The following is a 27,104-nucleotide window of genomic DNA, read 5'->3' as shown; positions in this document are numbered from 1 at the left end:
ACTTAATATCTAAAGTTAGTATTTAGTCTGGGATTAGATGTTTACATGTGTTTTAAAACAATAATTATGTGCCTATGGACACTAAATCTGTGTTTGCTTTCTGTCAACATTCTTGTTCTTCATTCTTGTCACACACAAAAATGTCTCCCCAAAGTGCTTCTTTCTTGTGTCAGTGATTGGGGAGAACACAGTCTAATTCATTGCAATGATGTTGTTTTTATTGTTTATTAGAAGCTAATATTGGTCTTCACTAGTCTGAATTTTTAAGTAAAGTGGGTATGATCCAAAGCCTTTGTCCTTCCTTTAATTTGCCTAGACAAAGATGGCAGCAGTGGAGGGATAGCAACACAAAGAGGACATTTTGTAGTAAAAAGGCTTCAGAGTACATGTGCTGATTAAGTCTTACTCGAGCAGAAAAGTTCAGCTGCAGCTGAAATAAAGAAGTTGCTTTGGCACAGACAGATGACTGAATTGAATGTCCCATCTCTTTCATTGAAAGTGCATTAAAGAGGGATCTTTCAACAGCTGCTTTGAACAGAAGGAAGGATTTCTGTAAGCAAAACCTGTTTGAATGTTCATATGGGCACCTGGGTGTGTAAAGTCACGCATGGATAACAGTGAATAGACCTTTTGGCATTGCTAAAGACTCTTGCCTTTTAAGATTTAAGGCAAGTTGAGTTGGGCAGTGATCAAATATTAAATTGTTCTATAAAAACCACGTGTAGCATAAACCACCTTTACGGTTAATCTACTAATTTAAGCCTGTTTTTATTTCTATAATGTCGGTAGATGAGCACACACAGTTTTATTATGCATAGGAAAGTGGCTATATGTTTAGCTACAGACTGATTCAGCGTATGGGCGTACCTTGAACATTTTCCCCAGCAATGATATATGTAACATTAAAAAATACCTCAGAGTCCACTTAAAATCACATTGGACTGTGTACAGCCAACATTATTGGCTGGCTGGAGTTCCAAATGAAAGAGGAAGTGATTATGATTGATTAATAATTTAGCCCTAGGGTGTCACAAAGACCTCATTTAAATAGCCTAATTAATATAAGATTAATTGCTTTTGCACACTCCAGTCAAGGTTAAACTGTTATTTAATAATTTATATTTGAGAACTCGCTACCTCAGTTGTCTGGGCTCAACCTGTGCTGTCTGTCGTCTTTACTGGGTCTCTGTCCGACTCCTAAAACAGAATGTATGCCTCATTCAACACAGCAGCTTTGGATGATTTCCCCCCTCTTGAACTCTTTTGTAGATATCCCAGAATTAAATAATGTAGGTACCATTATGGTAGAGAGGGGAATCAATACGCAGTCACAGAGTGCTTTCCCTTTAGCTGCTAGTGCTTTCAGACATCTTCCCTGCTCCAGTCTGTAGACCCAAAAATAATAGTCTGCTCTCATCAGGGCTCTAGTCTCCAAGTCGCCATTGTATACATCTTTTCATGTTGAAAAGACTTTTCACACATTGTTTTATAGCTGCATTGTTTTTATCTAAAATTCACTGACAGTTGTTTTCCTTTTTTATGTGTAAATTCTGCCGTTGGTTCTAATTTCCAGCTTGGATACATCGTTATTGTCACAGTGGGTCAACATTGTTAACTGCAAATGCCCTCTACAACTTCCTAATTATTTACGCTATGGGAATTTTGGACTAGTTCGAATGCAAGGCAGCAAATGTAACTTTTAGTTTGGTGTGCTTGTAGTGTGAGTATACAATCTCTAAAGAGGGACATGCACAGCAGAAACAGGCCTTATGGTGTTTCAATGGTTGGTCCCAGCCTTCATTTGAGATTAAGAGTATGCCTTAAAGTAATAGGTTTAAAACAAGTATTCTCCATTACTTCAAAAAAAGACCCGCCCTCCCCATTCACACATGTGTCCTATCAAATGTAGCTATGTCTCATTTTTTTCTAAATCCCATTAAAAAATCACCTACACTTTAAAAGATTGGATTAAGATGTTTTTTTTATACCTTCTGAAGCAGTCTAACGTTCATCTGGTCTGCAGAGTACAAAGCAAAATTGGTCTGTCGCTCACTAAAGCTCTTTTGGATTTTTTTTTCAATTTTATCACAAACAACAAGTGTAATAGGCCTACTACTGTATGTCTTCTTCAAAAGACAAGAGAGTGTGGAAGATAATGTAGAAATTTGATTTCTAACATTCTTCGACATCAACACATTGTGCATGCAACTCCTGCTAAAGCATAACTCGACAACCTTAATTCCTTGACATTAAAAAGGAGACTACTCTTGTAAGAATTAGGAAAGTGTGTATACCAAATAGAAATGATTTTATACCATGATATTTAAGAAACTCAACGTTCATAGTTTTGTCTGAATTTGGAATTAAATACTTGTGACAGTGATGCACAATATTTAACATGATCGATATTTCTTTACCAGGAATTAAGTAGAACTTCAACTCTCTTGCCTGTTCTCAAGCCCCTACATGTAATAACATGTCCAGCTGTGTTACTGACACAAACTCAGCCTCTCATTTATTGCGACAGCAGTTAGGAGAAAGAAGTTCTGTCAATACACGTTAGTGCTTTTGAAGCTCTGATCATCACACCGTTAGAGCGGAGCAGACAAATGAGAGAGTCTGGCTGATGCAACAGCTTGAAAACTTGGTGTCTTTCTAACATCATGTTTCTATAGAAATTAAGTTTCACCACATGCAAAACAAGGATCACAGGTTAACCTTTTTAGGGAACAGCTCTGGAACAAGATCATTCATGGAATGCATGCATTTTAATCACTAAAGTATACCCATGTTATCCTGCAGCCTATCACAGTATATCCCTAACTGAATAACAGAATACCTATCCCAGTCAGTCAGTCTTACCAATTCACAAATCACTTGTGTTTTTAACTATCGCTTAAGTCAAATAATACAAATGATATCTTGATCATATTCATGTTGTTGACCCATCCAGTCATGGTAGAAGGCTACCCACCAATGAATCTGGTCTTGCTTGATGATTTTGCCTGTTTAAAGGAAGTTGAAACTGTTGGTTAGAACTTGCCCTTTGGTAGAGAAATGTTGGTTAGTAGGCTAAGGTCTGCAAAAAATCATGAGAAAACTTTTGTCTTATCAAAAAACTAACGGACTCAACACAAAGATTAAACGGTTAAGCGGTAGACCGGAGACTGAACCCAAATGTACAAAAGATGGAAAGAAGTTTGGCCATCCACATAATGGATCACTAAGAGCAGCTTCTCCTAGACAGCCTATGAAACACATGTATGTCCGTGAGAAACAGAGAGATGTTTGATGGTAAAAGGTTCCAAGGATAGGGGTCAAACCCTGTCTGTTACTCGCGGCAGTTTTGTTATAAGATAATTACTCTGTTGCATCATGGCATTTGTCACTAATTTACCCATCTGTACGTTCAACCTTTTTTTTGTTTGTTTTTTTACAGTGGGATGCCATCACAGAGATGGATGAGCAGAACAGACCCATTCACACCTTCCAGGTTTGCCACGTAATGGAGCCAAACCAGAACAACTGGCTGCGGTCAGGATGGATCCAGCGGCAGGCTGCACAGAGGGTGTGTAACACATCTGAAACACTTCCTCAGTCACACACTGAAACCTTGGCCTGAAAATGTGATCAAATGAAGTAGTCTTGGTTGTGACTTTGACTCAAGGTCACAAAAGTGTTGAAATAACTGGAGGGAACAAAATCTCCCATGTTCAGAAGAGGAAAAAAAATGGAAAGCAGGTGTACAGTAGAAAAACAAAAATACTTTTACCACTGTCTGTACTTGTATGCTGTCTAATTGTGCCTTTTTGATTACTTTCTCTGCATTCATTCACTTCATTGTTGCTTGCCCTTAATTCATTTTCATATCCTGGGAACATAAAGCCATGCAATTTTTACATTGTCCACAATAACTGTATAAGAAGAGCAGGCCAGTAGGATTTACTCTTAAAAAGAATCCAGTTTATTTCCAGTCAAGGAATATGGAGAGCCCGCTGCAAAATGCTTACAGTCCTGGATGTTTAATACATAATGAGCTTACATTTGTTTATTATTTATGAATACCCTTAGGTATATGTGGAGCTGCGTTTCACACTCAGAGACTGCAACTCCATTCCTTGGGTGTCTGGTACCTGCAAGGAAACCTTCAACCTCTTCTACCTGCAGACGGAGGGCCCGCTCCCTGCAGCAACACGTTTTAGGCCCACTGACTATGCCAAGGTAGGTTTTTGGATTTGTTTCATGAAAAATAATTGTTGCATTATTAGAATCCCTAAGAAATAAATGGGCGAATTAAGTCCTTGTTGTTTTGTCCCAGGTGGACACTATAGCAGCAGATGAAAGTTTCACACAAACAGATCTTGGAGATCGGGTTCTTCGCCTCAATACTGAGGTCAGGGAGGTAGGGCCGGTGACACAGAAAGGTTTCTACTTGGCCTTCCAGGATGTGGGGGCTTGTATCGCTCTTGTTTCTGTAAAGGTCAGTGAAAGAGGGGCTATGGCTCATGTTTGCTGGAGCTACAGTCATGACCTTGTCAGTTTTATTTCTTTCACAAGACTGGCAGCACTTCAATTTCCTGTTTTTTTTGTTTGTTCTCTTCTACATAAGGTTTTTTACAAACGCTGCCCATCCACTCTGAGGAACCTGGCAGCCTTTCCAGACACAGTACCGCACATGGACTCCTCCTCTCTGGTGGAAGTGAGGGGTGCATGTGTGGAAAATGCAGAGGAGAGGGACACACCCAAACTGTACTGCGGTGCTGATGGAGACTGGTTGGTACCACTGGGCCGCTGCGTCTGTAGTATTGGACATGAGGAGATGGACGGCTTTTGCCCGGGTAAGAAGTAGTTTTAGATGTTTTCTGTGTGAATGTGTTTGTACACTTTAACAACAATGCATACACAGAGAAGGGAGCAATAAAGAGGAAAAACAGGGAGAGGAGAAGAGAGGGCATTGCATCACAATAACAGATCTCTAGGGCCTCTCCAGTCATCTGCAGGACTTTGAGTTCACAGAACTGCTATTCCTTTCTCTCGCTCTAAGATCCCGCATCCTTGTCTGATCCTCTCCATCCACATCTCTCTCCATCTCTTCACAGCTCCACCTCCCCTCGTCATCTTCTCTCCTCTCTTGTCTGCTTTGTTTATGCTCCACTTACAACCTCCACCAGTTTTTCTCCTCCTAGTCCTTTTATTTGCTCTCTTCTCATACTCTTTCTTTATCTTAAGGTCTCTTATAGCCATCCCTTTCTAAACAATGTGAAAATGAAGAGATTAGAATTTCTTGACATTTCAAAATCATTGCTTTCGCACTTTCCCAGAACCCTCTTGACTCTCTATATATTACATGTTGCAAATAGGAAGGTGATTTCTTGAAATATCAAGCTGTGTGTTTTTCTAGTGTTTAAATATCTGATAAACATTACGCATTTTGTTGTATATGAATGCAACAAATGCCATCTTTGAGAAATATCTCAAACATAGAGCAAACGTGAAAAGCTTTTTGGGATGCCTCCTCTCTAATTAGTCGCATCAGCACTACCTAAATGTGGCCCATTGTCAGCAAAAACAGATAAAGTTAAAGCAACTGTTGTTCCATGTAGTCATTGGCCTGGTTTCTCAATTAGACTCTGCAGACAGAGTGGAGGCTAGCTCGCTAATTGCCTTCATTTGTTAGTTTCACAGCTAATTTAGCCTGCACCTAGCATTATCTAAAACTCCCCCAACCCTCTCTCTCTCTCTCTGTTTTTTTCGAGGCACAGACTCACTCTTGTAATTAAAGCAGGTGCTAAATAGAGCCACACTGCATGATTACAATTGAAGTGTTACTCGCTGCGTTTTCCAGACGTACAGATGTCTCAGCTGGTCGGGGTGAAATTCCTGTGGTGATATGGTTACTCAGTTTATTACAGAGAGAGAACTCCAGCAGTCATTAGCACAGCTGATATGTAGGACAGGCTATAATATATGCTTTAATTTCTCCTCGAGTGTAATACTTTTTATCTTCTTCCCTTTTATCTGGCTTTTTATTTATCTTTTCTCTTGCCCGCTCTCAATCATTTCAAAGATGTGGTTAAACAACACAGACGCCTGTCAGGAGGGATTCCATATGAGACAGGCAGCTTAGGAGCAGCATTCTCATGGTGTCCCTCATTTGTCCTACATATATACTTTCCCTATCCCCTCCTTCAGCTTACAGCGGTTGCCTCTCTGGATTGTCTCTAGCTGCAACAGTGTCAGGGGGATGCAGGCTACAGTTACTGTGAATGGGACAGTCATTGAGCAGTAACACACAAGATTATTGGAAATAATGTGTGTTGGAAGACTACAACATCTGTAGCAGTAATATTACAACGATGACCAATCTGAGATACGAACATTTCCCGGTGTTTGTCTACCCCAGACAAACGGACAAATGAACTAATGTTGATCTCATTTTGAATTTAAAAGAAAGAATGCATATTTCCCATAATGCTCGTACCTCAAAGATCCACTTGTCCCTGACACACCGTTAAACTATCTTGGGCAAAGGAAAGCAGAGATACTGTTTGGTTCTATTGTTTTGCTATACAGGATTTTTAGTTTAGAAATGTCAGGTAACATCTTTCACAGATGATCTGCTATGCAATTCTCGAGCGGCATCTTTGCACTCGTTAACACTGGGATAGAAGAGGTGATCAATAGCAACAACACATTACAGCCTTGTAGCCAGTGATTCATGGCTTAAATGATTTATGGCCAATTATTTTTTGCTCATCAATAATTTCCATTGGGCCTTGCAGAGCTTGTGCCATGATAAAGATGTGCACTTGGCAAGTATAGTTGCAGGAAGTTTAGGCGTGAACTTGCGATGACTTCTGCTTTCTCCTCGTTTTCATTTTGGAACACTGCTTCAAAGGGTACTGTGATCAAAGCTGTCTGAGAGGCAGCATGGGGAAAGAGCAAAAGAGAGTGAGAGAGAGAGAGAGAGAGAGAGGGGGGGAGAGAGAGTTAGAGAGAGAATAGGGAAAACCCCAACGCTCCCGAATAGAAGCAGAGCTCTGCGCTAACACGTCCATCTTTCCCTCCCAGCTGCCTAAACAAAGGCATCAGCGCTTATCAAACCCCGCTTTCCACCCCAATAGCATTCTGCCAGACTGTTTTGACATCTCAATCGAGTGCTTTATTATTCCATTCCTTTCATTCGGTGTCAGCCACAAGAGGCTTACTCAGAGATAGGCTGGTTATATCATGACCTAGATAAGGCAACATCATAGCCCTAATGCTATTTGTTCCACATCCTTTCGTCACACCATCATATTCAAAAGAACGCAGGGCATTGTGGGAGTAGCTAATAGAGACGTCGCATCGGATTTCATTTGAGTCAGTCATCATCATATCATCAATAGATACGCAGACAAGAGCACAAAGCCCACCAGATGGATAAGTGATTACATTCAGTGCCAGAGAAAATATACATTTTTTCAAATATTATTGATTCAACAAAACACCTGAATGAAAACTTTTGTTGCGACCACCTGCTGTACTTTTCATGAAGTTACAGCCTAGTTTCTTCTTCTTACTAAACTGTTGAATATGCAGTAAGCATATTAATCAACCGTTTCTGAATAACTCAATAAAATCAATCAATGTTTTCCCTTTTCTCTTTTTTTGCACCATGCGCCCTTGGTGTCAGAGGTCGTCAGAAATCGACTGCATAGCTTTCTTTCTCCTGACCTCTGTGGTCTCGAGACACTTTGATCAGGCAGGACAAGTTCAAACGTATGGCCTCACATTCAAATAAATTGGAATAGGAAATATGAGAGTCAATACATTCTCCGAGTCGTAGAGCCCAGCCACTGTGCCCCTCTTGTGTCCATAAAGGAGTGTGTTTACTCTGGCCTCTAATGCAGCTCAGCCAGACTAGAGCATCACTCATTCTCTGTGAACTTCCCATCTGCATATCAAAGCTGAAAGTCCAGGGTAAACACAGTCTCTGCCTCCATCTGTTTCTGACAACATAAAGCCAAGAGAAAACTTCCAGCACACCCAAACAACTCAAAATCTCTTAGCTGGGTTGTCATTACACTCCTGCAAATGTGCAGTTTCTCCCTTCTCCTGAAGGTCGACTTGTGAATCTCAGATCTCTCTTATTTCTTAGCTAGAGTAGGAGGTATATTCCAGGAGCATTTTAATTTAAATTGTTGCAATATAATGTAATTCTTAACAACAATTAGTATATCACATTTTCGGATAAAAAAAGGGGTACAATAAGGGTGTCTCCGGCTTTCACATTCCTGGGATGGGCAAACTAATTTCTTTCAGATTTAATTAAACAATCAGATATGTTACCTGACCTTCTTTGCCTATATCACACCAACTGTCCTGCTGCGTGCGCTCTGCCCGTGTCCATGGAGAATCAGAGGAGTTATCCACAAGTTAAAGCAAGCAAGTTAGTTGAAACAAAATGGCAAATAAATATACATGGATTCTGGGAATGACAACGATGCACTGCACTTTTCTCAACAATACAAGCAAGTCTGTTCTACACCATAAGTGAGGAGGAGCACATCCATGTGTTTCTGGGAGGTGACACTTTTCAGGTTAGATAATTGACTTGCCCTTGCTGTGTTTTTGTTTTCAAAGTTGCTTACCAAAGCTCTTAAGTGCCACTGTTAACCTGGAGCCACATTCAAATCATTTCAAGGCCACCTTGGTGGAACAAATAAGTACGAGTAATCTAAAAGGGATCTGATGAAGTGACACATCCATGTAGAGTAATCACCTTATAGCTCTGCCATTCCTCTCAACTTATCAGAGCTTTTAATGTATCCTTCAGCTAATTATTTTTGGTTTTCTGGCCCTCATCTTCACTGCTTCGATTCACTTACTGCCCCAATCAGTCATGTTTGAAGCAGTCGGGAAGATGTTTTCTGCCAAATTGCTCAATAAACCAACCAAACAAAACCTGCCAATCATCAACGGGCACTCACCCACTAGTTTCTGGCCTCGGTAATGGAGACCAATTCAAGGCAAGAAAGGTAGTTAATTTTTAGATTTTCCTTTGTCAGCTGGACACACACTCAACTCCAAAGACAATCTAATCTTGCTTTGTACAAGCTGTGTTTAAACATTACAGTGTTAGATGAAACAGTTTCCATCTAAGTAGATTTTAGAACAACTTGTGAATACAGCTTTACTGCAGTGCTCTCACGTTGAATTAAAATGAGGTACATGTAAGGAACTCTTCTTTTTGGAAGTAAAGTGTGTTTTATTATTTATCTCAGTCAAATCAGTACTGTAACTTAGCAGCACAATTATAAGGAATAAAAATCAGCAGCAAAATCATCGATAATGAAAAAATAATTACTCTCAGCTCCAAATCTATGAACTGGTGAAACATACTAAATTTTGTCTGCGTCATTGTTATTCGAAAGGAGTGTTTGCTCGGTTTTAGAATAAAAAATATTGTGCAAATACAGTTCCCTTCATAAATAAAGATGCATCCCATGACAAAAAGCCAAACAACAGACAGTGAACACATTGGATCTCATTGTCTGTCTGTAAGTGCCTCTGTGTGTTTGTTGGATGTTTTCAAACTTTTTTTTTTAAATAGTGGTAGGGATATTGTAATTGTTTTTTTTTTGTAGTGATCTGCCTGGTGTATAGCAGGGAGCAGCTGGAAATTCAAATGAATCTGTGTGTTTGTTGCCTTTGGCAGGAGCTCAGCTTAGGTGCGAAAGTAATATCCAAGTGAAGGAGGGGCCTCAAAAATTGGAAGCCGGGTGACAAATTACCCTTCTCATGAGGAGCTTAGCAGCAACATGATTGTGGCGAGGATTTCTATGTGTCAATCTTCCATCTCACCCCTTATACATAACGTAATACTCAATTTTGTCCACCTGTTTATACAGATTTTTTTTTACCGTTATTTCTTGTCTGGCATAATGCATTTCAGCTCTACCTTACTATTGTTTCTCATCAAAACACCTAAGCACATCATTGGAAAGAAATGTAGTGACTGTTTCCCCCTGCTTTTATGCATTTAAAAGAAATGTAACTTTTAATAATAAAATATAGAATTATAGCTGCATATAAAGCAAAATGAATGGCACAACAACATGTCTGTTGGTTGAGTAGTCATTAAGATTAAATTAACTTTGACAATTTTTAATGGGTTTTTTTGGGGGGGAAAATGTTATTGCTACTCAAAAAGAAATCCTGGTGCAATTTCAGATTCCTAGAAAAAAGCAATCCCAAATTGAATTTTCCATAGATGAAGTATCACTGATAGATGCCTTTTTTTTTAAATCAAATTTCATCCAGGGAAAGAATGTGTTTCTACACATGTCTTCTCAATGAATCATTATTATTAGATTGAACCAACAACTGAAATGTTGGTGGTACCACTCTAAATACACCAGCATGCTTCTAGCCTCGTTCAAGCAACAACAACGTAGCCTGAGGTCGTGAAGTCTAATGTTCATTCAACCATGTACTGATCCACAGTTCTCCAGAGCTGCATACATGTAGATACCAGAGACGTTACTATGGTTAAACTGCATTTCAAACTGAATAATATTGCAGATCTACAAATACTTAAGTTATTAAGTGAGAATCTCTGGGAGCAATTTCATTCAGTTAAATGTATTTAACAGTTATAACCCTATCAGTGAAATGAATGATTTTACAAGGAATGCAGGGTACAGTAGTGGATGCTCATTTGACCTGTAAACGGTCAAATTAAAGAGCCAATATCAACAATATGTTTATAGTAGCAATGTCTCTCAATTAAGACAATGTTTCATCAGATAATTACAGACTGGAAGAAACAATATAAACATGGCCCAAAACTGCCACTTTGTGCTTCTTGCTTAACTGAGAGAAAAATATTAAAATGCGGAAATCATAAAATCCTCTGGCTGTCTGCCATTAAGTCTTCATTAAAATCCACAATGCATCAACCCTCTCTCTCTCTATCATTGTCTATATCATACCTGGCATATTTATTTGATAATTTGAGAATTATCATTCCTCCCACACACATATACTTTCACACAAATCACTCTGCAATGAAAGTATGCCAAGATTCCCATCTTATTATATCGTTGCACTGTTTGTGCTTTATTTTTCCTCTGCTGAGATAAGTCTGGGTAGAAGGAGGCAGTGCGGATTTACCATCTTCTGATAAGCCTTCAGGAAGAAACAGAAAGGCAAATATTAGGGAGAAAAACAGCAAAGAAAATAAAAAATGAAATGAAAACAGAAAAAGGAATATTGTGGCAGAGCGAAACAGTTGGAGAGAAAAAAAAACCAGAGAGATAAGGAAAGGACCGTTGGCTGACTTGATGGAGAAAAATAAATGTGAAGGTAAAATAGGAGAGAACTGGAGGAAGTAATGAGGTAGGAAAGTGAACCGGGGTAAGGTGGAAAATTGAAGAATACCTGGGTCAGCAGAATGGACCATGTAAGTAGATGGAGGTTTTAGACTGAAAGCAGGCTATAATTGCATTTTCATAATGCATTATTTGTATGTTAATAGCTCTTTTTTTTTTTTTACCTTCCGACAAACAATACAAACTTTCCTCTGACTCTATTCAAGGGAATCTGAAAGTGGGGACTCTATTAAATCTGCTGATTAAAACAAATAGACTCAGGATGTTACGGTTAGTACAAATTCTGGACCCAAAAGCACAACTCAGATAGGCAGGATCAAGTTGATAACAAAAAGGTTTATTCCAAAAAGTGACTCAAAAGGTGCAAGGAGGAGGGGTAGTGCGAGGTGCCCAGTGGCAGTGTCCGTGATCCCAGAGTGGTGTCCAAAAAAAGCACAGGTGAGGTGAAGCAAAAAAACATGAACAGCGACCTGGCGCAAGGCAGAGAAGAAAAACGGGGTCAGCTACACAAGCTATCACAATGAGCACTAGAATCCAGAGAAGCCAAGAGAGTACAATACCACGCGAGCAGGTGAAACAATCTGGCGCCGAGGTGAAGCAGAAGGTAGTCTAGTTGGAAGTCCAACTAGCTGCACCTGGCGCCGCCTGAGAACATGAGCCCCGCCCACCAAACTCACACAGACAGGGGAGAGACACATGAGGATTAAACAGACAGGGAATGACAAACAACACAACAAAAGGGGGAGGAAGGGCTGCCATGATGTGAATCATGACACATGGAGTCTTTTCCATATCTGAATCATTTAAATACTATCATATTTCTCTTCAGTTCAACGTATTGTGTTCAAAGGAATCGTACTCTGCATTGTCCATGGGAAAACAATTTAGTATCTCCAAAAAAGGTCATCTCTGCAGTCTAAAACAGTTAACAGACATGTTTAGCTAACATGACGCCATCAGTCTGCTCTTCTTATCAAAGAACTTCACCAGGAATGTAGCTCCATTCCAGTACAATTTCTGGGGTGCTGGTAGAAGTTTTCACTTCATGTATTTGGTTTGGTTTTTGGTGAGAGAATTTACCTCCTGTGGAATAATTTGGCCTAGTAATGTTGATGATATTAATCAACATGAGCAACCAACCGCTGTTCAGCCTCTTTGATATGAAAACTATCTTAGGGAAAGCCTGCTGAATCCACAGATTACAATGTAAAAAAAAACACACAGTTGTTGTGATGTTGCAGTCTTTTTGCACTTACCTATATCAATTCTTTGTCCAGTAAAGGGGCATTACAGGGTGTGTCATCTGTTGGACTTGACTCTTGATAAATATGGATATTATATTTTTAGAAACTGGACAATAGGTTACAGTATCTAATAAGGAGATGACGTTGATCCATATTTCCTCTAGGAGAAGGTCAGACTACAGGTGAGAAAAGAATCAGCTTCAGCTTTGTATTAAATGTATGCATGCTGATGGAAATGCAATAAGCGGAGAGAACATTAACCGTGTATAACTGGCTTCTTCCTCCACCTCTCTTCTTTTCCAGCTTGTAAGCCTGGCTCCTTCAAAGCCTATGCAGGGAACACTAAATGCACAAAGTGTCCTCCACATAGCTCCAGCCATGACCAGGCCGCCACCATCTGTCACTGCGACAAAGGCTTCTACAGGGCCATCAAAGACGCCTCCACCATGGCTTGCACAAGTAAGTAGAGTAGTTATGAAGAGCAAACTTTTTCTTCTGCCAGCTGGGACATTCGTTTTTTTGTGTTTGCATGTCTTTTTTTTTTTTATTCCAGTCCTTTGGTGCCATCTTTTCCCTATCCATCTGCTCCTTTTTTATATTAGCAATATAATTGGTATAAATTTAAATATATGCCTTCATAACTTTACGCCTACATATCTCAACCAAAAATAATAATTGTCTACCTTCTTCATAGATATAAATATCTCTGACATTTTTATCCAAAAAGAAGTCAAGAATTGTTTTGCAATGTGACTGTGTTAGAACACTTAGGGCTGTGCACAAGCTTAACACCCACACATAAAGCAGGTATTCAAAGAAACAATCTCTACATCAGCTCTGATCACACACAACCAAATCAAACATTACATGCTTGTGAAAACTGCAATAAATAAATAAATAAGAAATTGACATTCTGCCTGTAGATATGAAATACTTTAGAACAAGTTGAAAACCCGAATACCAACACAAACTACTAATTCAAGTGATGCTCTTTTGCTGTCAAAATGTGTTGTGTAACTTCAGCTTCATCCCCATGTTTAAAATAAGTGCTATATTTACTGGTACTACTTATACCTACATAATAGCCTGCATTTTTGGCACAGCAGTATGCCCAAAGTACAATGTTTTCAAACACATTTCATGATATTTAGTGAACTCTTTGTGGATTTCCCTTAAGGTGATCAGTGTCTGAAATTGGACGAGTTATCAGAAATCGTGTCTTTTGTTCAGTCTTGTGTTCAACCAGACATCACTCTAATGCTATTTTTGAAAATGTATGAAACACATGATGAAGTGATTAGCAAGTATTCAGTGAAGAATCTCTCTCTAAATACCTTCTCTTTTTTTTCTCAGGGCCTCCGTCAGCTCCTCGGCACCTGGTTTCATTGATCAATGACACAGCTCTCTTCCTGCAGTGGATGCCTCCCAGTGATTCAGGAGGCAGAAAAGACATCACCTACAACATCCTGTGCCAGCGCTGTGATGGAAGTGATGGCGACACTGGTGTGACACAGTGTGAGCCGTGTGAGCCCGACCTGAGGTTCATCCCGCGGCCACTCGGTCTAACTGGCACCTCTGTGGCGATACTGGATTTTGCAACGCATGCAAACTACACCTTCCATGTAGAGGCTGTGAATGGCGTCTCCGGGCTGGGAGTGGCTACTCGGTCACTGGCGAATGTGACTGTCAACACACACCAGGCTGGTGAGTTGGAGTGCTTTTGTCTTCATCAGCGCAACTTTCCAATTGGGATTGATTTAACAGTTTACTGCCGACTGATTTAAGGACTGACTCATATTGATTTTGTGACTGGATTCAAAAAGGATTTACAATTAATTACTTATTTCATTATGGCTCAAGCAGACAGTGGACTGATCAATGACAATTATCTATTGCAAACAATTTAGATAGTTGAGTATTCTTATAAGTTATTTATTAACCAAAAATGCCGATAGTTGCTGGATCTGGACTTTCTCATTTTCTGTTTCACATCGCTAGCATTGCAGAATGGTCATGGGATTTTCACTGTACAAAAAAAGGTGTTTGAGACTTTACATTGGGCTCTACCGTCCATGTTCAACCACTACTTTCTTCGTACTATAAGATTTATTTTGGGGCTTTTATGCCTTTATTGGAGAAACAGGACAGTGGATAGAGTCGTAAATCATTGAGCGAGAGAGAGTGGGGAATGACATGCAAGAACGGAGCCACATGTAGGATTCAAACCTGGTCCGCTTGCTTCATGGGCGACAGCCTCTGTACATGGGGCGGGAAAATGAAACACTAGGCCATCAGCGCCCAAACTTGGACCACTACTTTCTGATAATCTTTTGACTTTTAAAAAATTTCAAACAGTGATTCTGGATTGCAAAAGGTAGTAAGCTGTGGCCAAAAATGTAATCATGGTAGAAATCAATTTAAAAAATGTTTACAGGACTGAAATGGTAAATAGCAAGCTACAAAGAAATGCAACACATTCATCATTTTAATCCTGCTGGCTTGGCCAAAACAGCCATCTGGACTGGTGGGAATTTTCCCAGTGGACCATTAAGCCTGTGGGATGGCAGTGATCCAGGTAAAACAACAGACAAATAGTTTACAACTTGCAAACCAGCAGGTTGATAAAAACTACAATGAGTTTTACTTGTTCTCATTCCATTTTGCTTCAGCCTGAAAAGTACTCGCTGGAACTAACTTACATAAACCAACATTGATAATGAATGACAGACAACATTGTGTTAAACGCTTCATAAAAGGGCTCTGCATCTTCATGGAAAATTCATAATTTGGATCATTTGTTGGAGTATAAATGGACAGAACATGAGGAACTATTTTCCTTTTTTAATAAGTCTTTGCACTATATTGGTAAGTTATTCAAGATTTGGGTTTAGTGCATTGGATCTGCCTTAAACTGGTGGCTGCAGTGGAAGGCACGTTTTTGTGTGAACATGATATCTACAGTATGTATTCCATTTGCTCTCAAATGGCTGGGCATGTTGTGGGGTTAATATTGAACTATATCCATATTTACCTCTAAACTATTTATAAAGATTAAATATACATGCTGATGCTTGAAATGCATATACTCTAGTTACATAATACCTGAGTCATAGCTGAAGAATCCTGTGTTTTGGAGCAGATAAAGATATTCATGCCAGAGCAACAGACAGAGATTTATTTATTCAGCAGCTCGATTTACCAGTCTCCCACCTGAGCTCCTTGTGTCTTCTCCCACAGTGACGGTCTCTTCCTTCATCTTAACGTGTCAATAGGTGAGTCACTTTTGTGACCTTTGAATAGCCGACAGAGCTTCTGTGACCTGCACCCGGTCCTAATTAGCGGCACCTGGCTGACCTAAGGTTAACTACAGCTAGAAGCCATCAGTGCAGCATTGTCTTGGACTTGAATTAGGAAAAGTAAGAGACCTGAGTTCAACCACTGAAGTCTGAACCTTATATTTTAAGGGCACGAATATTGATGGAATAATTGATGAGTACGGTTGAGAAGAGAAAAGAAAGAGAGTGGATTAATAAATTATAATAGGATGTATGTGCTCAGTTTCTCCTCTCTCAGCAAAACGTCAGTATTGAGGAGAAATTCTTGTGAGAAAAAATAAATCAGTGACTCACACGTGAACATAGGGTATTGGGATGTTGGTTTCTCTGCTAAATCACTTGGTGTTGAATAAAAGGCTACTACAGGTGTGTAAGCATAGAGGAAGAATATCTTACTACAGCTTACCCAGTTTTATACTCTTTTTAAATCTAGAGACAACAAGACATGCCATCTGAAACTCTTCCAGTTACAGCCATTCTTTATTATAGACAACTATTTTCCCATTATTTGCACAATAGATGGCATGAACAAAAAGTTGAAGACAGCTTTGAATTTGGGAGTCTCAGTTTTTACTAACCTTTACAGCAATAATCCTAAAATGAAAGACATGATATTGGAATATTTAAACAAGACATAGGGTTTGATAACATGAGTATTGAGATGTTTGGAAAACATACAGAGGACAGCTGATAACATTTGAGATTCTTTTGGTTTCAAGTTATTGAGACGAAGAGGAGCTGGAAAGAGATAAAAAGGTCATATAATCAGCGACGTGATTAGCAACTCATGCTGAGTGAAGCAGGGATATTTGTGCAAAGTCTCATGGTGAAAAAGGGAAAAGTCTGTTGAGATATTTCAGTAAGGACCAAAGTGGTGGACCAATAAGATTATTGTGAGTGAGCAGCCAACCGTGTGAAAAGCATTTAGATTCTTAATATACATCAAGAAGCCGTAACAATGGAGCCAACAGTTAAATGAACAGCATTGAACCGATTTGTAGACAGGTATTCAGACTGTGCATTGCTCCCATTGACTTTGAAATGTACTTCATAAATGATACCTTTTACAATAATTTATGCTATTAGCTGCTTTTAGCGTTGTTATGTTAATGCTTCTTTTGGATTTACATACAATATGAAATGCATGGCAAGTAAGTTATTATATTTGAAATTATATTTGAAATATCTGTTTTACAGGTCCATGCATGCTTGAATCACTTGACAATTGCATCTTGTTGCAAACGTTACCCCGGTAAACAGAGAATGTACAGTATAAAGGTGTTATTTTTAGCTGTGAAATGTCTCGCTGATAGGCTGTCATCATCCCATGGAATCCAGACGTCAGGTGTGTATGTGTCACTTCATACCCGTCTCTCCGGCATAGGCAGCTCGGCTGATGGGGGGAAGTTGGAATGCAAAACAATCTGTGCAGAGGAGGAGAGGCAGCCTGTGGGGATGTTCCCATTAGGATGTTTAAAGTGGATTAACTTGTCAAACTGCCTTCCATCCGCAGACAGACTGTATGCACACACCGCCAGGGCCAGGATGGAAACAAACCAAAACAAATGTGTACGCGCATGACAACATACGTTTACCTATTTACCACCTATATATGCATGCATATACATATGGTCTGTTTGTCATTCATACCTCTTCCCTGGCAATGACTTGTTTGTCTCTCCACACACACACACACACACACACACACACACACACACACACACACACACACACACACACACACACACACACACACATTTCCTCTTCTTCCTGTCAAGCAGAACAAAGTCTGTCTTGATTTTTTTGCTATTGAGCGTATCAATTTAACTACCATTGTTGGACGTAGTTCCATACACCGATCTATATTCATTACAGCATTATACCTGTGCAATTTTCTGCTCAAGTTTATGATGGAATGATCCCTCGTTTCTCATATGTATTTATCATACACATTTGATGTATGAAAAAGGCAACATTCCTTCACACTATACAACATACCTTCTGAATGAAGTTCAGAAGTTCCCCACAGCTCATAATCTATACATAAGGGAAAATCTTCCTTGAAGCATATCCATCATGTGGACCGACATTAGCATAGGTCTTCAAAGCACCCTGTGTTTGTTGCTATATGCTTTGAGCACTCAAATCCTGCTGTATGAAAAAAAAAACATTTGTTTGGTCAATAGTTACCTTTGAATGGGCTTTAAATGGGCTTTGGATGGGCTTTGGGACTGACAGGTATTGCAGGGGTAATATGTTCATATGTCTGGTTTGGCTGTTAAGACAATGAAAGAACAATAGCCAATCAAAAGCAGAATAAGAAATTAACTGATAGTGAGTAGATGGGGGGGGGGATTCTGTTGACAAGCTATCTGTTTGTAAATTGAACATTAACGCCTCATTATGCTTTTTAATTATGCTAAACCTATTCATCAGAGTTTGTAATAATTTCACTTTGCTATTGACCGTCTGCTAATCAACTTTTAACAGCTATAACGCTCAGTTGAGCAAATGCATTTTCACTTTGAACAGAAGGGTAGTGTTGATTTCCTTCTACTATGTGTGATAGACTGACTGGAGGTGTCAGTCAGTTGTACAGCTCTTTAGTCATTGATTCCCTGAAAACACTTTTGTTCACCTTCAGTGCTTATCTGTGCGTTTCCTCCTGCACATTCAACTTCACTTTGTAAGGCGGCGTGCTGGTTTTCTGCTTGTTGAAGCTGATGAAGGTCAGCTGTTGTCACAACACCTCTTGTGGCAGCAGTGAAGATCAGAGTGAGCAGGATGATTTCAGTGTTCATGAACACTGTAGATATTGCTTATCCGAGTGGTTTCTCACTGAAGACGTAAAGACAAATAAGCATAAATTTGGGTCAGGTGTTTGCTACACAGAGGGAATGAATACTCCTACACAAATATAGACCTACTCTTTGTGCTGTAAAAAGTGAACCTTACTTAAAGATGGTAAAGAAAGATGGTGTCCTAGCAGCAGAGTCTAAAAATGTTGTTAAAAGACCTTGACTGAAACTTGAACCTGTGAAATTCATGTTTTTATATATATGTATATAGCTTGGAAAAATCTGATAATTGAATGTGTGTTTAATTAAATCAAATTAGTTGCAGAATGTGAGATTTAATGATTCATTGAACCTTAGCTGAGATAATTGAAATTGAGTTGGTGCTGCTTTAAATGGTTGAATCCCTACAGAGTTTGATCATTATCTTAAGGTTCATTACAGACCCTACTGCTTCAGTCTTCAACTACCACAGATACACTTGTGTTCATCATACCAGTTTTATAAATGAGATAACTTCATACTTATTAGGTTGGATAATATAATTATAGATTTACCTCAGACTACTACCAACACTTAGTCTGTTTGCCTTACAAGGAACACAATAGTTTAGCGAGTGATCCAAATCGTGCATGAAGTTACATTCATAAATAAGTGAACATATGTCGTATTTTTATAGTCCTTACCCTCAAATCTCAGCCCTAACAATTAGATATTGGTGGCCATTTGTTGAATATCTGTATTGAGGTCTGGCTCACCTACGTTGTAAATATAGCAGTTTACTCAGTGGCCCAGTGTTTCAAAATATGAAGCTTTAGATTAACCTCAGAAGTTGTTTTTTGATGTTGTCCTCTGGCTTAATGTTATGATATAAAATAGACGACAGGTTGATAGGATGAAGAGTGTGAAAGTCTGCTTGGGGTGATGTTCACGGGTGATGGATGGGTCAAACACAGGGCTGTTTTCCAGGGACTGTGTTTTGTTTCCTATGTGAAACTAATGCTTAAAGTTGACTTTATTTAAGAGGTTAACTTATTTCTGTTGCATATCCAAAACTAAAAAAATCTAAAATCAAGCTTTATTTGACTCTCCTACTAATCGCTTCTAATTGATTATTAATGACATGACAGCTTTTTAAAGACTTATATGGATGCTGCCTATTTCAATTATTTAAAAAAATCAAGTTTCAGTTGTGCCTTTCTAGCAGTCATACATGTTTTTCTTAGGAACATATAATTGACTTTAAAGGTGGAGTCAGTAGAAATGTTTGTTGCAGCTTGTAAATACAACATTCAAACTGAGACCCTCCTCCTGGGCTCATCAGCACCAGAAGCACACTCTAACTGCAGGATGTAGCATTGCATCCCGCCGCACGTTAGCACAAGCTTCCTGCCAGTGTTTGTCACCTGCCTGTCTAACAGAAAGCAGGCCAACTCTGCGTCCTCAGAATAAAAGCCTCACAAAAAGGTTCACCCTCGTTTTGGAACGAGCTTTATCCTCTTGGCGCCTCACTATGATTGCGTTCTCGTTTTCTTTCCGGGTTGAATCGTGTCCAATCACTGAATTGTATCCACTCCTGAGTCAACCAAAACAAACCGAAATGTGAAAATCCAGGCAGACACAGTCTCCACCACACATGTATGGAGGCCCATAAGTGATGATTGAGCAGCATTACTTTAGTATAAGTTAATAAAAAAAAAATTTACGGGAAAAAGCTACTGACTATATCTTCAAATAGTTTAATAGTGACAAAAAATATTGGACTGTTTTTAATTGTGTGATTATCTATAGTATGTTTAATGTAAAATTCACTTTTGTTTAAGCTTGGGGTTGGGCTAGTTTCCGTTGATCATTGGAGCTTGTTGAAAGTGAGCAGTTTGTGTCCGGTTAATTGAAATGTACCATGTATTAAACATACAGTTGCATTCAAGATGTGACGGTTTCTGGCTGTTGATTTCAATCGTTTGCACAATCCAGTATTTCTAAGATGTTTTTTTTTTTTACACCCTGATGTCTTCATCTTCAGGGTCATTTATTCAACAAATCATTAACAAAAGAAGTCACACAAAGTTCCCCTGTTTTTAATCCTCGTGTGAACATTTCCCACTGATTTGTGGTGTCCTGATTCAGGAGATTTTCTCTCTTTTACTTTGCTCTCCCCCCCATCCTCCTGTGGATTCTCCTCTGTTTTCATCTCTTGCTGTGGGAATAAGGCTGACTTCTATTTATATGCTCAGATGCTGGGGAGATGCATCCTCACGGGATTTCTTTACAGCCCTCCCTGTTCACTCTTCTCTCTCTCTCTCTCTCCCTCTCTCCCCTCTGTCCTTGCCTTTTTATCCATATGAGCATATACAGCTGAGTGTTAACCTATTTTCAACATGTTGCTGATGACTAGAGCTTATAGATTCTCAATTATCCTAAGATGTATGAATTCAGATTAGACTATAATGACTAATTATTTTCTTTCAGACAATCATGCATATCAGTAGTTATCTAACCAGCAGATTGATTTCTCCTCAAACTAGAATTGATCTTGCATAAGAGCTTCTTTTTTTCTTTCTTTTCCAGAGCTTTCTTTCTCACATTGCAACATTTCCACACAGTGTTTTCTGACTCCCACAAACTCACATATGCATGCTGATAGATATACAATATTATACTGTATGCTGCAGAGAGAAATCCCCTCTAGTTATGTTATTCTCACAAACATGTTCATCCTCTAAGTGGGTTATGCTGCATATTTATCTGCTTGACTACAACACCCTGGCTACCAACTGAAATTTTTTTTTACAACAGCTTACTTCAGTTTCACATTCAAGGGCACTGATCTAGTTTAGATACTGTACATTTTAACAGGTTCATTCTGATCATATGTAGTCCATCCGTTTAAATTTTAGCTTTTTTATGCACATTTTTAAAAGTTTCCTTAAAGGAATCCTTTCATATGTTTAGTGTACATAAACTAGTAATACTCTAAATACTTGTTTCACTAAGGTTGTTGATCGTAAATACAGAGTGACAAAATGTGACTTTAGACCTAGTTTAGACTCTCTGCTGGTGTTATGTATTTTTTTTGCTGCTCATCTTTAGATAAGTTGAAGTTAGCCTCAGGTTTGTTTGTACCTTAAGTTGAATAAATCTTCATTCTTAAGTCTGATAGCGACAGATGCTTCCATCCATAACAGTCGGCAGTATGTTGCTTGAGATGTAATGATATGTTCTGAAATCATACTTATGTGAGATAGAAAAGTAATTTTGATGAAAATGAATGGATAATTTGAGTTATATTTTAAGCAAAAGCCGAGTATTACCAAGTGCCAGCGTCTTTTCTTTGTTACATTGAAAGTTGAATACATTTCAGTTTGGGGAAGAGCTAACAGACCTTCTGTGAATTCATCAGCTGTTTCACATTTTGATCATTTATCCGTGTGGCTGTGCAGTGGTTAGCGCTGTTGCCTCACTGTGAGAAGGTTCCTGGTTTGAATCCCTGTCAGACCTCTTTTTTTCTACACCACACTGGCTACCAACTGAAAACACATTACAACAGCTTACTTGAGCTTCACATTCATGGGCACTGTTCTAGTTTAGATACTGTACATTTTAACAGGTTCATTCTGATCATATGTATCCTCTCTGTGTGGAGTTTGCATGTTCCCTCTGTCCACGCACGCAGGGTTTCCTCAGAGTACTCTGGCTTCCTCCCACAGTGTAAAAACATCCTCGTTAGGTTAATAGCTGACTCTAAATTGCCCATAGGTGTTAATGTGAGTGTTGCTGATTGTTTGTCACTATTATGTCAGCCCTGTGATTGACTGGTGAACAGCCCAATGACAGCTGTTATTGGCTCCAGCGCGCTCGCGACCCCGAATGGGAAAAAGCTATTAAAGATAATGAATGCATGGATTTTTATCAATCGCTAGCAAGTAACCTCTGAGTGAAAATAGTGAAACTAATTCTTAACTGTAGCTCCAGTGTATAGCTTTAAAATACCTTTTGTAAGGGATTGCAATGGACAGCATACACTGTATACAAGGAACAGAATTTGCTGCCATGATGTCACCCACTTTTGAGCCTCAGTTTCAGAGCTTTGTCTCAGGCTTTTGGAGCCAGAAGTGACTTTTATTGTCAAGGGTGGATTACACCTCTATCCTCAGCTTGACAGGTAGTTATGGGAGTAGCCTATCACTCACAAGGTTAGCCACACTTCAAAGCAAAAAAACAGCTTTTTGCTCTATTGCGCTATACATTAGACCATAGAGTTCACAAAAGGGGAGTTGTGTGTTTTCTTTTAAATCATTTAAACCAGCAACTGAGGCCATCAACTCATCAGGAAAAAGTTTACTGAGATAACATATCGAAGCAAGTCTTTTTCATCTTTCTTTCTCAAAAACCTCTGTGAGTCGTCGTCCAGCAGAGACGCTTTCTAGGGTCTCTTTAAAGAGTCAGGTTTGAGGCACTTACACATTGACTTCAGCTTGCTGACTCAGTGGCTTAATCAATTTCTTATATACCTTTTCATGCATCAGTCGGCCAGCAGAATAGAAATATTCTTGGTAAAAGATGAATTACTCATACCTGCCTTGCTTATATTTAACTTCCTCAAAGATTAGATTTTGATATATATGTTAAGATGAAGGTTAATGTCATTTAGGTAAACACCGGGTGTCATTTGCAGAGTATCTAAACCCGAGTTTGTCCTTGTCCTTGTCTTGCCTGTGCACCTTTGCACTGTCCTGTTCTGTCAATACTCTGTGTATGTTTTTGTTGGTGTGTCTGCTGTTTGCCATTAATAACTGCATCAGGCACCCAGACTGAGAGGCTTGAAATATTCCCACAACAGCTCGAGGCACTCAGTGCAGCTCAGACACCACCTGCCACCAGGATAGAGAGGGCATGTGTTACCTGGAACAAAATGGATGGTATGACAGATCTGTGATCCGGCTCTGTAAATAGTTTGACAGCCTAATAATTGAGATCCTATCCTGTGCTATTCTTTGTCTCCATGCTGTACGGCTGGGTTGTGTCTTGATATTTTAAATATTAAAACATCCAATGACGTTTTTTTTCTCCTTTGATGATTGTATAAGCAGCCTTCATTCCTCACAGTATCCAGATATGATTTGTGGTTGTGCGTCACAGACAGGAGGTTGTTTTAAGTTGTTTTTTTTAAAGAAATGCACGTTTAAACAGACCCAAGACTTTGTCTGAATGAATGCATTGTGATCTGAAAGTTGTATTGGAGTTGTGCATCTTGCCTGGAGCCAGCTTCAAACTCTTGTTTCCTTTGTGCACCATTTTCCCCTCTGCTGTTTTTTGTTTTAAAACGAGTTGAAATGGTCGAGCTGCTGGACTGTGAAGCGTCAAGTCTGGACCGAGCTGCTGCTGCTGCTGCTGCTGCTGCTGTGAGACAGTCCTGGCTTCTTGACAAGATGTGAAAGTCGTGTTTGAAATCTGAACCCCAACCCGTCCGACTTAATTCACCAACACATTACCTTTCAGAAGTGTCCCATTCAGTCTGTGGCCTTCTGTGATTAGCAGGTTATCACAGATCTATCTCTGTGCACAAGGACAGTTTGTGAGAAAAAAAATCTGGGCTTGGATTTGTATTCGAACAACAATCCCCCAAACAGCACGCGCGACAACAGAGGGACTGGATCTATTAATTTGCCAAATCATATTCTGGTCAAGCAAAGGCTTTATGAATAATTGATGGTAGATGTTTGAATCTCTGCAAGGTGAATTTGTGTCTCCTCAGCAGGCTGCTGTGAAATATTCCCCCAAATTCAGCAATAATGACAAACTTGATAAACAGCTACTATTCTTTCCGGAGGTTTAATTAACAAAATGTTTCTAAAAGGCTGCACATTACACCTGGAGCTGGACAGTGAAATTGTATTTTATTTGCCCTCGTTTCCATTCTGGTATTCCTCTCATACTGAAACAATTTCTCAGAAGTTGTTTTACTTGAGGTTGTTAGCTTAGAGCTGGTGTTTTGGATACTGCTCACACTTTTCTCAGGCTCCGTGTCTGATTTTATTTTGCGCTTTGGCGTTCTGAATCTTTTTTTTCGCTCAGCGTTGACATCTTTCTTGTGGTAGCTGAAGACACTTTTAAAATGTCTTTTTTCAATTTTGCCTCAGAAGTCAGTGGATTCAGTTTGGAGTTCACTCTAGTGGCTCCAGAAATAAATGGCTGAAATAACTCCTTTTCCCTATTCCCCTGGGCTCCTCTGAGATGGGACTGTGAGTTACTCACCCCTGCTCCTAAAATGCCATTTTTCTTCCTTATGTTTTTTTCCCCAGTCTATATACATTTATGTCAAGAATCTTTCTTCTGTACAAATGCATTATGGTGAGCTCACCCTGAGTGTACATTTGATCCTCTGAGTCATATGCTCACTGCATATTTTGGATTTAAAATCATGACATTTCAAAAAAGTTAAGAATTATACTAAAATGTTTAGAGTGTCAAAAAAACATTCTGTCTTAGCCTTCTTCAAACTAGCTGCCTGTATCACTTTTCAAACCTTGAAAACTGCTGCACCTCAGATTTTTTAGTCACGGCTGACTCAATCCCTGCACTCTCCGTTTGTATCCTCAGGTCCTGCTTTGGTGGGTGTCGTCAGGAAAGACTGGGCCTCTCAAAACAGCATCGCCCTCTCCTGGTCAGAGGTGGAACTGCTGCCTTCAGACATTGTGGATTATGAAGTCAAATACTTTGAGAAGGTGAAGATCAATGAGGCCATTTAAACATTTCTATGTTTACCTGCCGTCAATGTTAAATGCTTAGTTGTAACAGCAGTTTTATGTGTTATGTTAAAATACACTTAGATAAGGGTTTTTTTTTGTCTATGTATTTTCGTCTCTCCTACCAAAACCTGCTTTTTAAAATGATTTCTTTAAATCTGTTCCTTTTTTTAGGAGCAAGAACAGCTGAGCTACTCATCAACACGGACAAAAAACCCCAGCGTGGTTGTGACAGGCCTCAGACCCTCCACTGTTTATGTCTTCCATGTGCGAGCTCGCACTGCTGCTGGTTACACAGCGTACAGCCCAAACTTTGAGTTTGCTACTGCAGCTGAAGGTACGACTGTAGGGGGGGTGAGCAGGAGGGGATTGTGCTTCTGTTTGTGCTCATAGTGTCTGTGTTTTAGTGAAGCATAGTCCTAATATTCAGTCTCGACTCATTTAGATTTGTCCTTACAGAATATACAAAAGTGTAGAGCTCATTTTAAAAGCCATAGATTTGGAGTCAACCCTATAAAACCCCTGCAGACGTTTTATGATCACTCTTAGCTATGGATCAGTGAAACTCATCAGAGGTTCTTCAGGCATGAGCCATTTATTTAAATGTTTATAAGCTGTGTAAGTTCCTGAAGCACACGTAACGCTCTTTTGGTTCTAATCCTGAAATATGCTGGGAATCTCAGACTCCTACAGGATACGCACTGTAGTGGTGAATATGCAGATGTCCACCTTCACACTCTCATTCCCCCTCAAATCAATGAATACATATACATACATATGTATACCATACTTGGATTGTGCTTCTATATATGGACTATATATTCTCTGACCTTATAAAACCCATACAGTGCAAACTTTGCTTGTAGCGCCCTTCATTCATTTTCCAATTACCGGTAAATTCATTTTATACTAACTCTCTATCCTCAGATTTGTAAAGAAATCAGTAGACACATCATATAGAGATGTTTGACAGACAACATTGCTGAAAAGGTTCACAATCAAGAAGCTCAATTATTTTGCTAAATGTGACGTCTTTTTTATGTATATTGTAAAACTTTAATTATAGCCCAGGCTTTTATTTACTTTAGTCTTTGAAATGACCCTGCCTTTATTTGGTACAGGCATCCATTCAAGACAAGCTTTTAATTACTTTCAAACTGAACTTGTGCACAGAAAAGATGGGACAGACTATGAAACTGTAAATACACACCAGAAATAATATTAGACTTTGTACAAAATTATGATATTGATAAATCAAATAAATTACAGATCAGCATTATTTTATCTTTCTTGGACAGATGTTGTAGTCTCATTTTTATTTTTTGTGTTGCGCTGGTTTTTTTCTCCTTATGTTTGATCTGCAAACTATTTCAACACTAAATACATAAAGGCCTCTAACTGAGACCTGCCTTTATTTGTCAAAACATGCAGCAACACCAGGCTAGTAAAAGAGACTGAGCTTAAAATTTTGATGAGCTTCTATTTGTAGTTTTACGGTATTGTGTTGTCTTTTTTGCTGAGGAACATAAGTGTAGTGGAGTAAAAATTAATTACAACTGGTGTGTAGCAGATGCATAAAATAAATATTATTATTATTATTATTATT

The 27,104-nt window shown here is 39.1% G+C and overlaps 1 protein-coding gene across 1 annotated transcript in view; it reads left to right on the top strand.

Annotated features, from left to right (window-relative positions):
- The window catches only part of LOC109998130 (ephrin type-A receptor 6-like), a 50,937-nt gene that overhangs the window by 14,716 nt on the left and 9,117 nt on the right, over positions 1–27,104 (top strand). The window contains exons 3-10 of the mRNA XM_020652870.2: positions 3,440–3,568; positions 4,072–4,221; positions 4,319–4,480; positions 4,610–4,838; positions 12,923–13,078; positions 13,973–14,323; positions 25,353–25,477; positions 25,673–25,835. Coding sequence (XP_020508526.2) covers positions 3,440–3,568; positions 4,072–4,221; positions 4,319–4,480; positions 4,610–4,838; positions 12,923–13,078; positions 13,973–14,323; positions 25,353–25,477; positions 25,673–25,835 — 1,465 coding nt within the window. The remainder of the gene's footprint in view (positions 1–3,439; positions 3,569–4,071; positions 4,222–4,318; positions 4,481–4,609; positions 4,839–12,922; positions 13,079–13,972; positions 14,324–25,352; positions 25,478–25,672; positions 25,836–27,104) is intronic.

The sequence above is a fragment of the Labrus bergylta genome, chromosome 3 (genome assembly GCF_963930695.1).
Source record: "Labrus bergylta chromosome 3, fLabBer1.1, whole genome shotgun sequence".
NCBI lineage: Eukaryota > Metazoa > Chordata > Actinopteri > Labriformes > Labridae > Labrus > Labrus bergylta.
The sequence above is the reverse complement of the archived record's forward strand: the minus strand, read 5'-3'. Positions and strand labels throughout refer to the sequence as shown.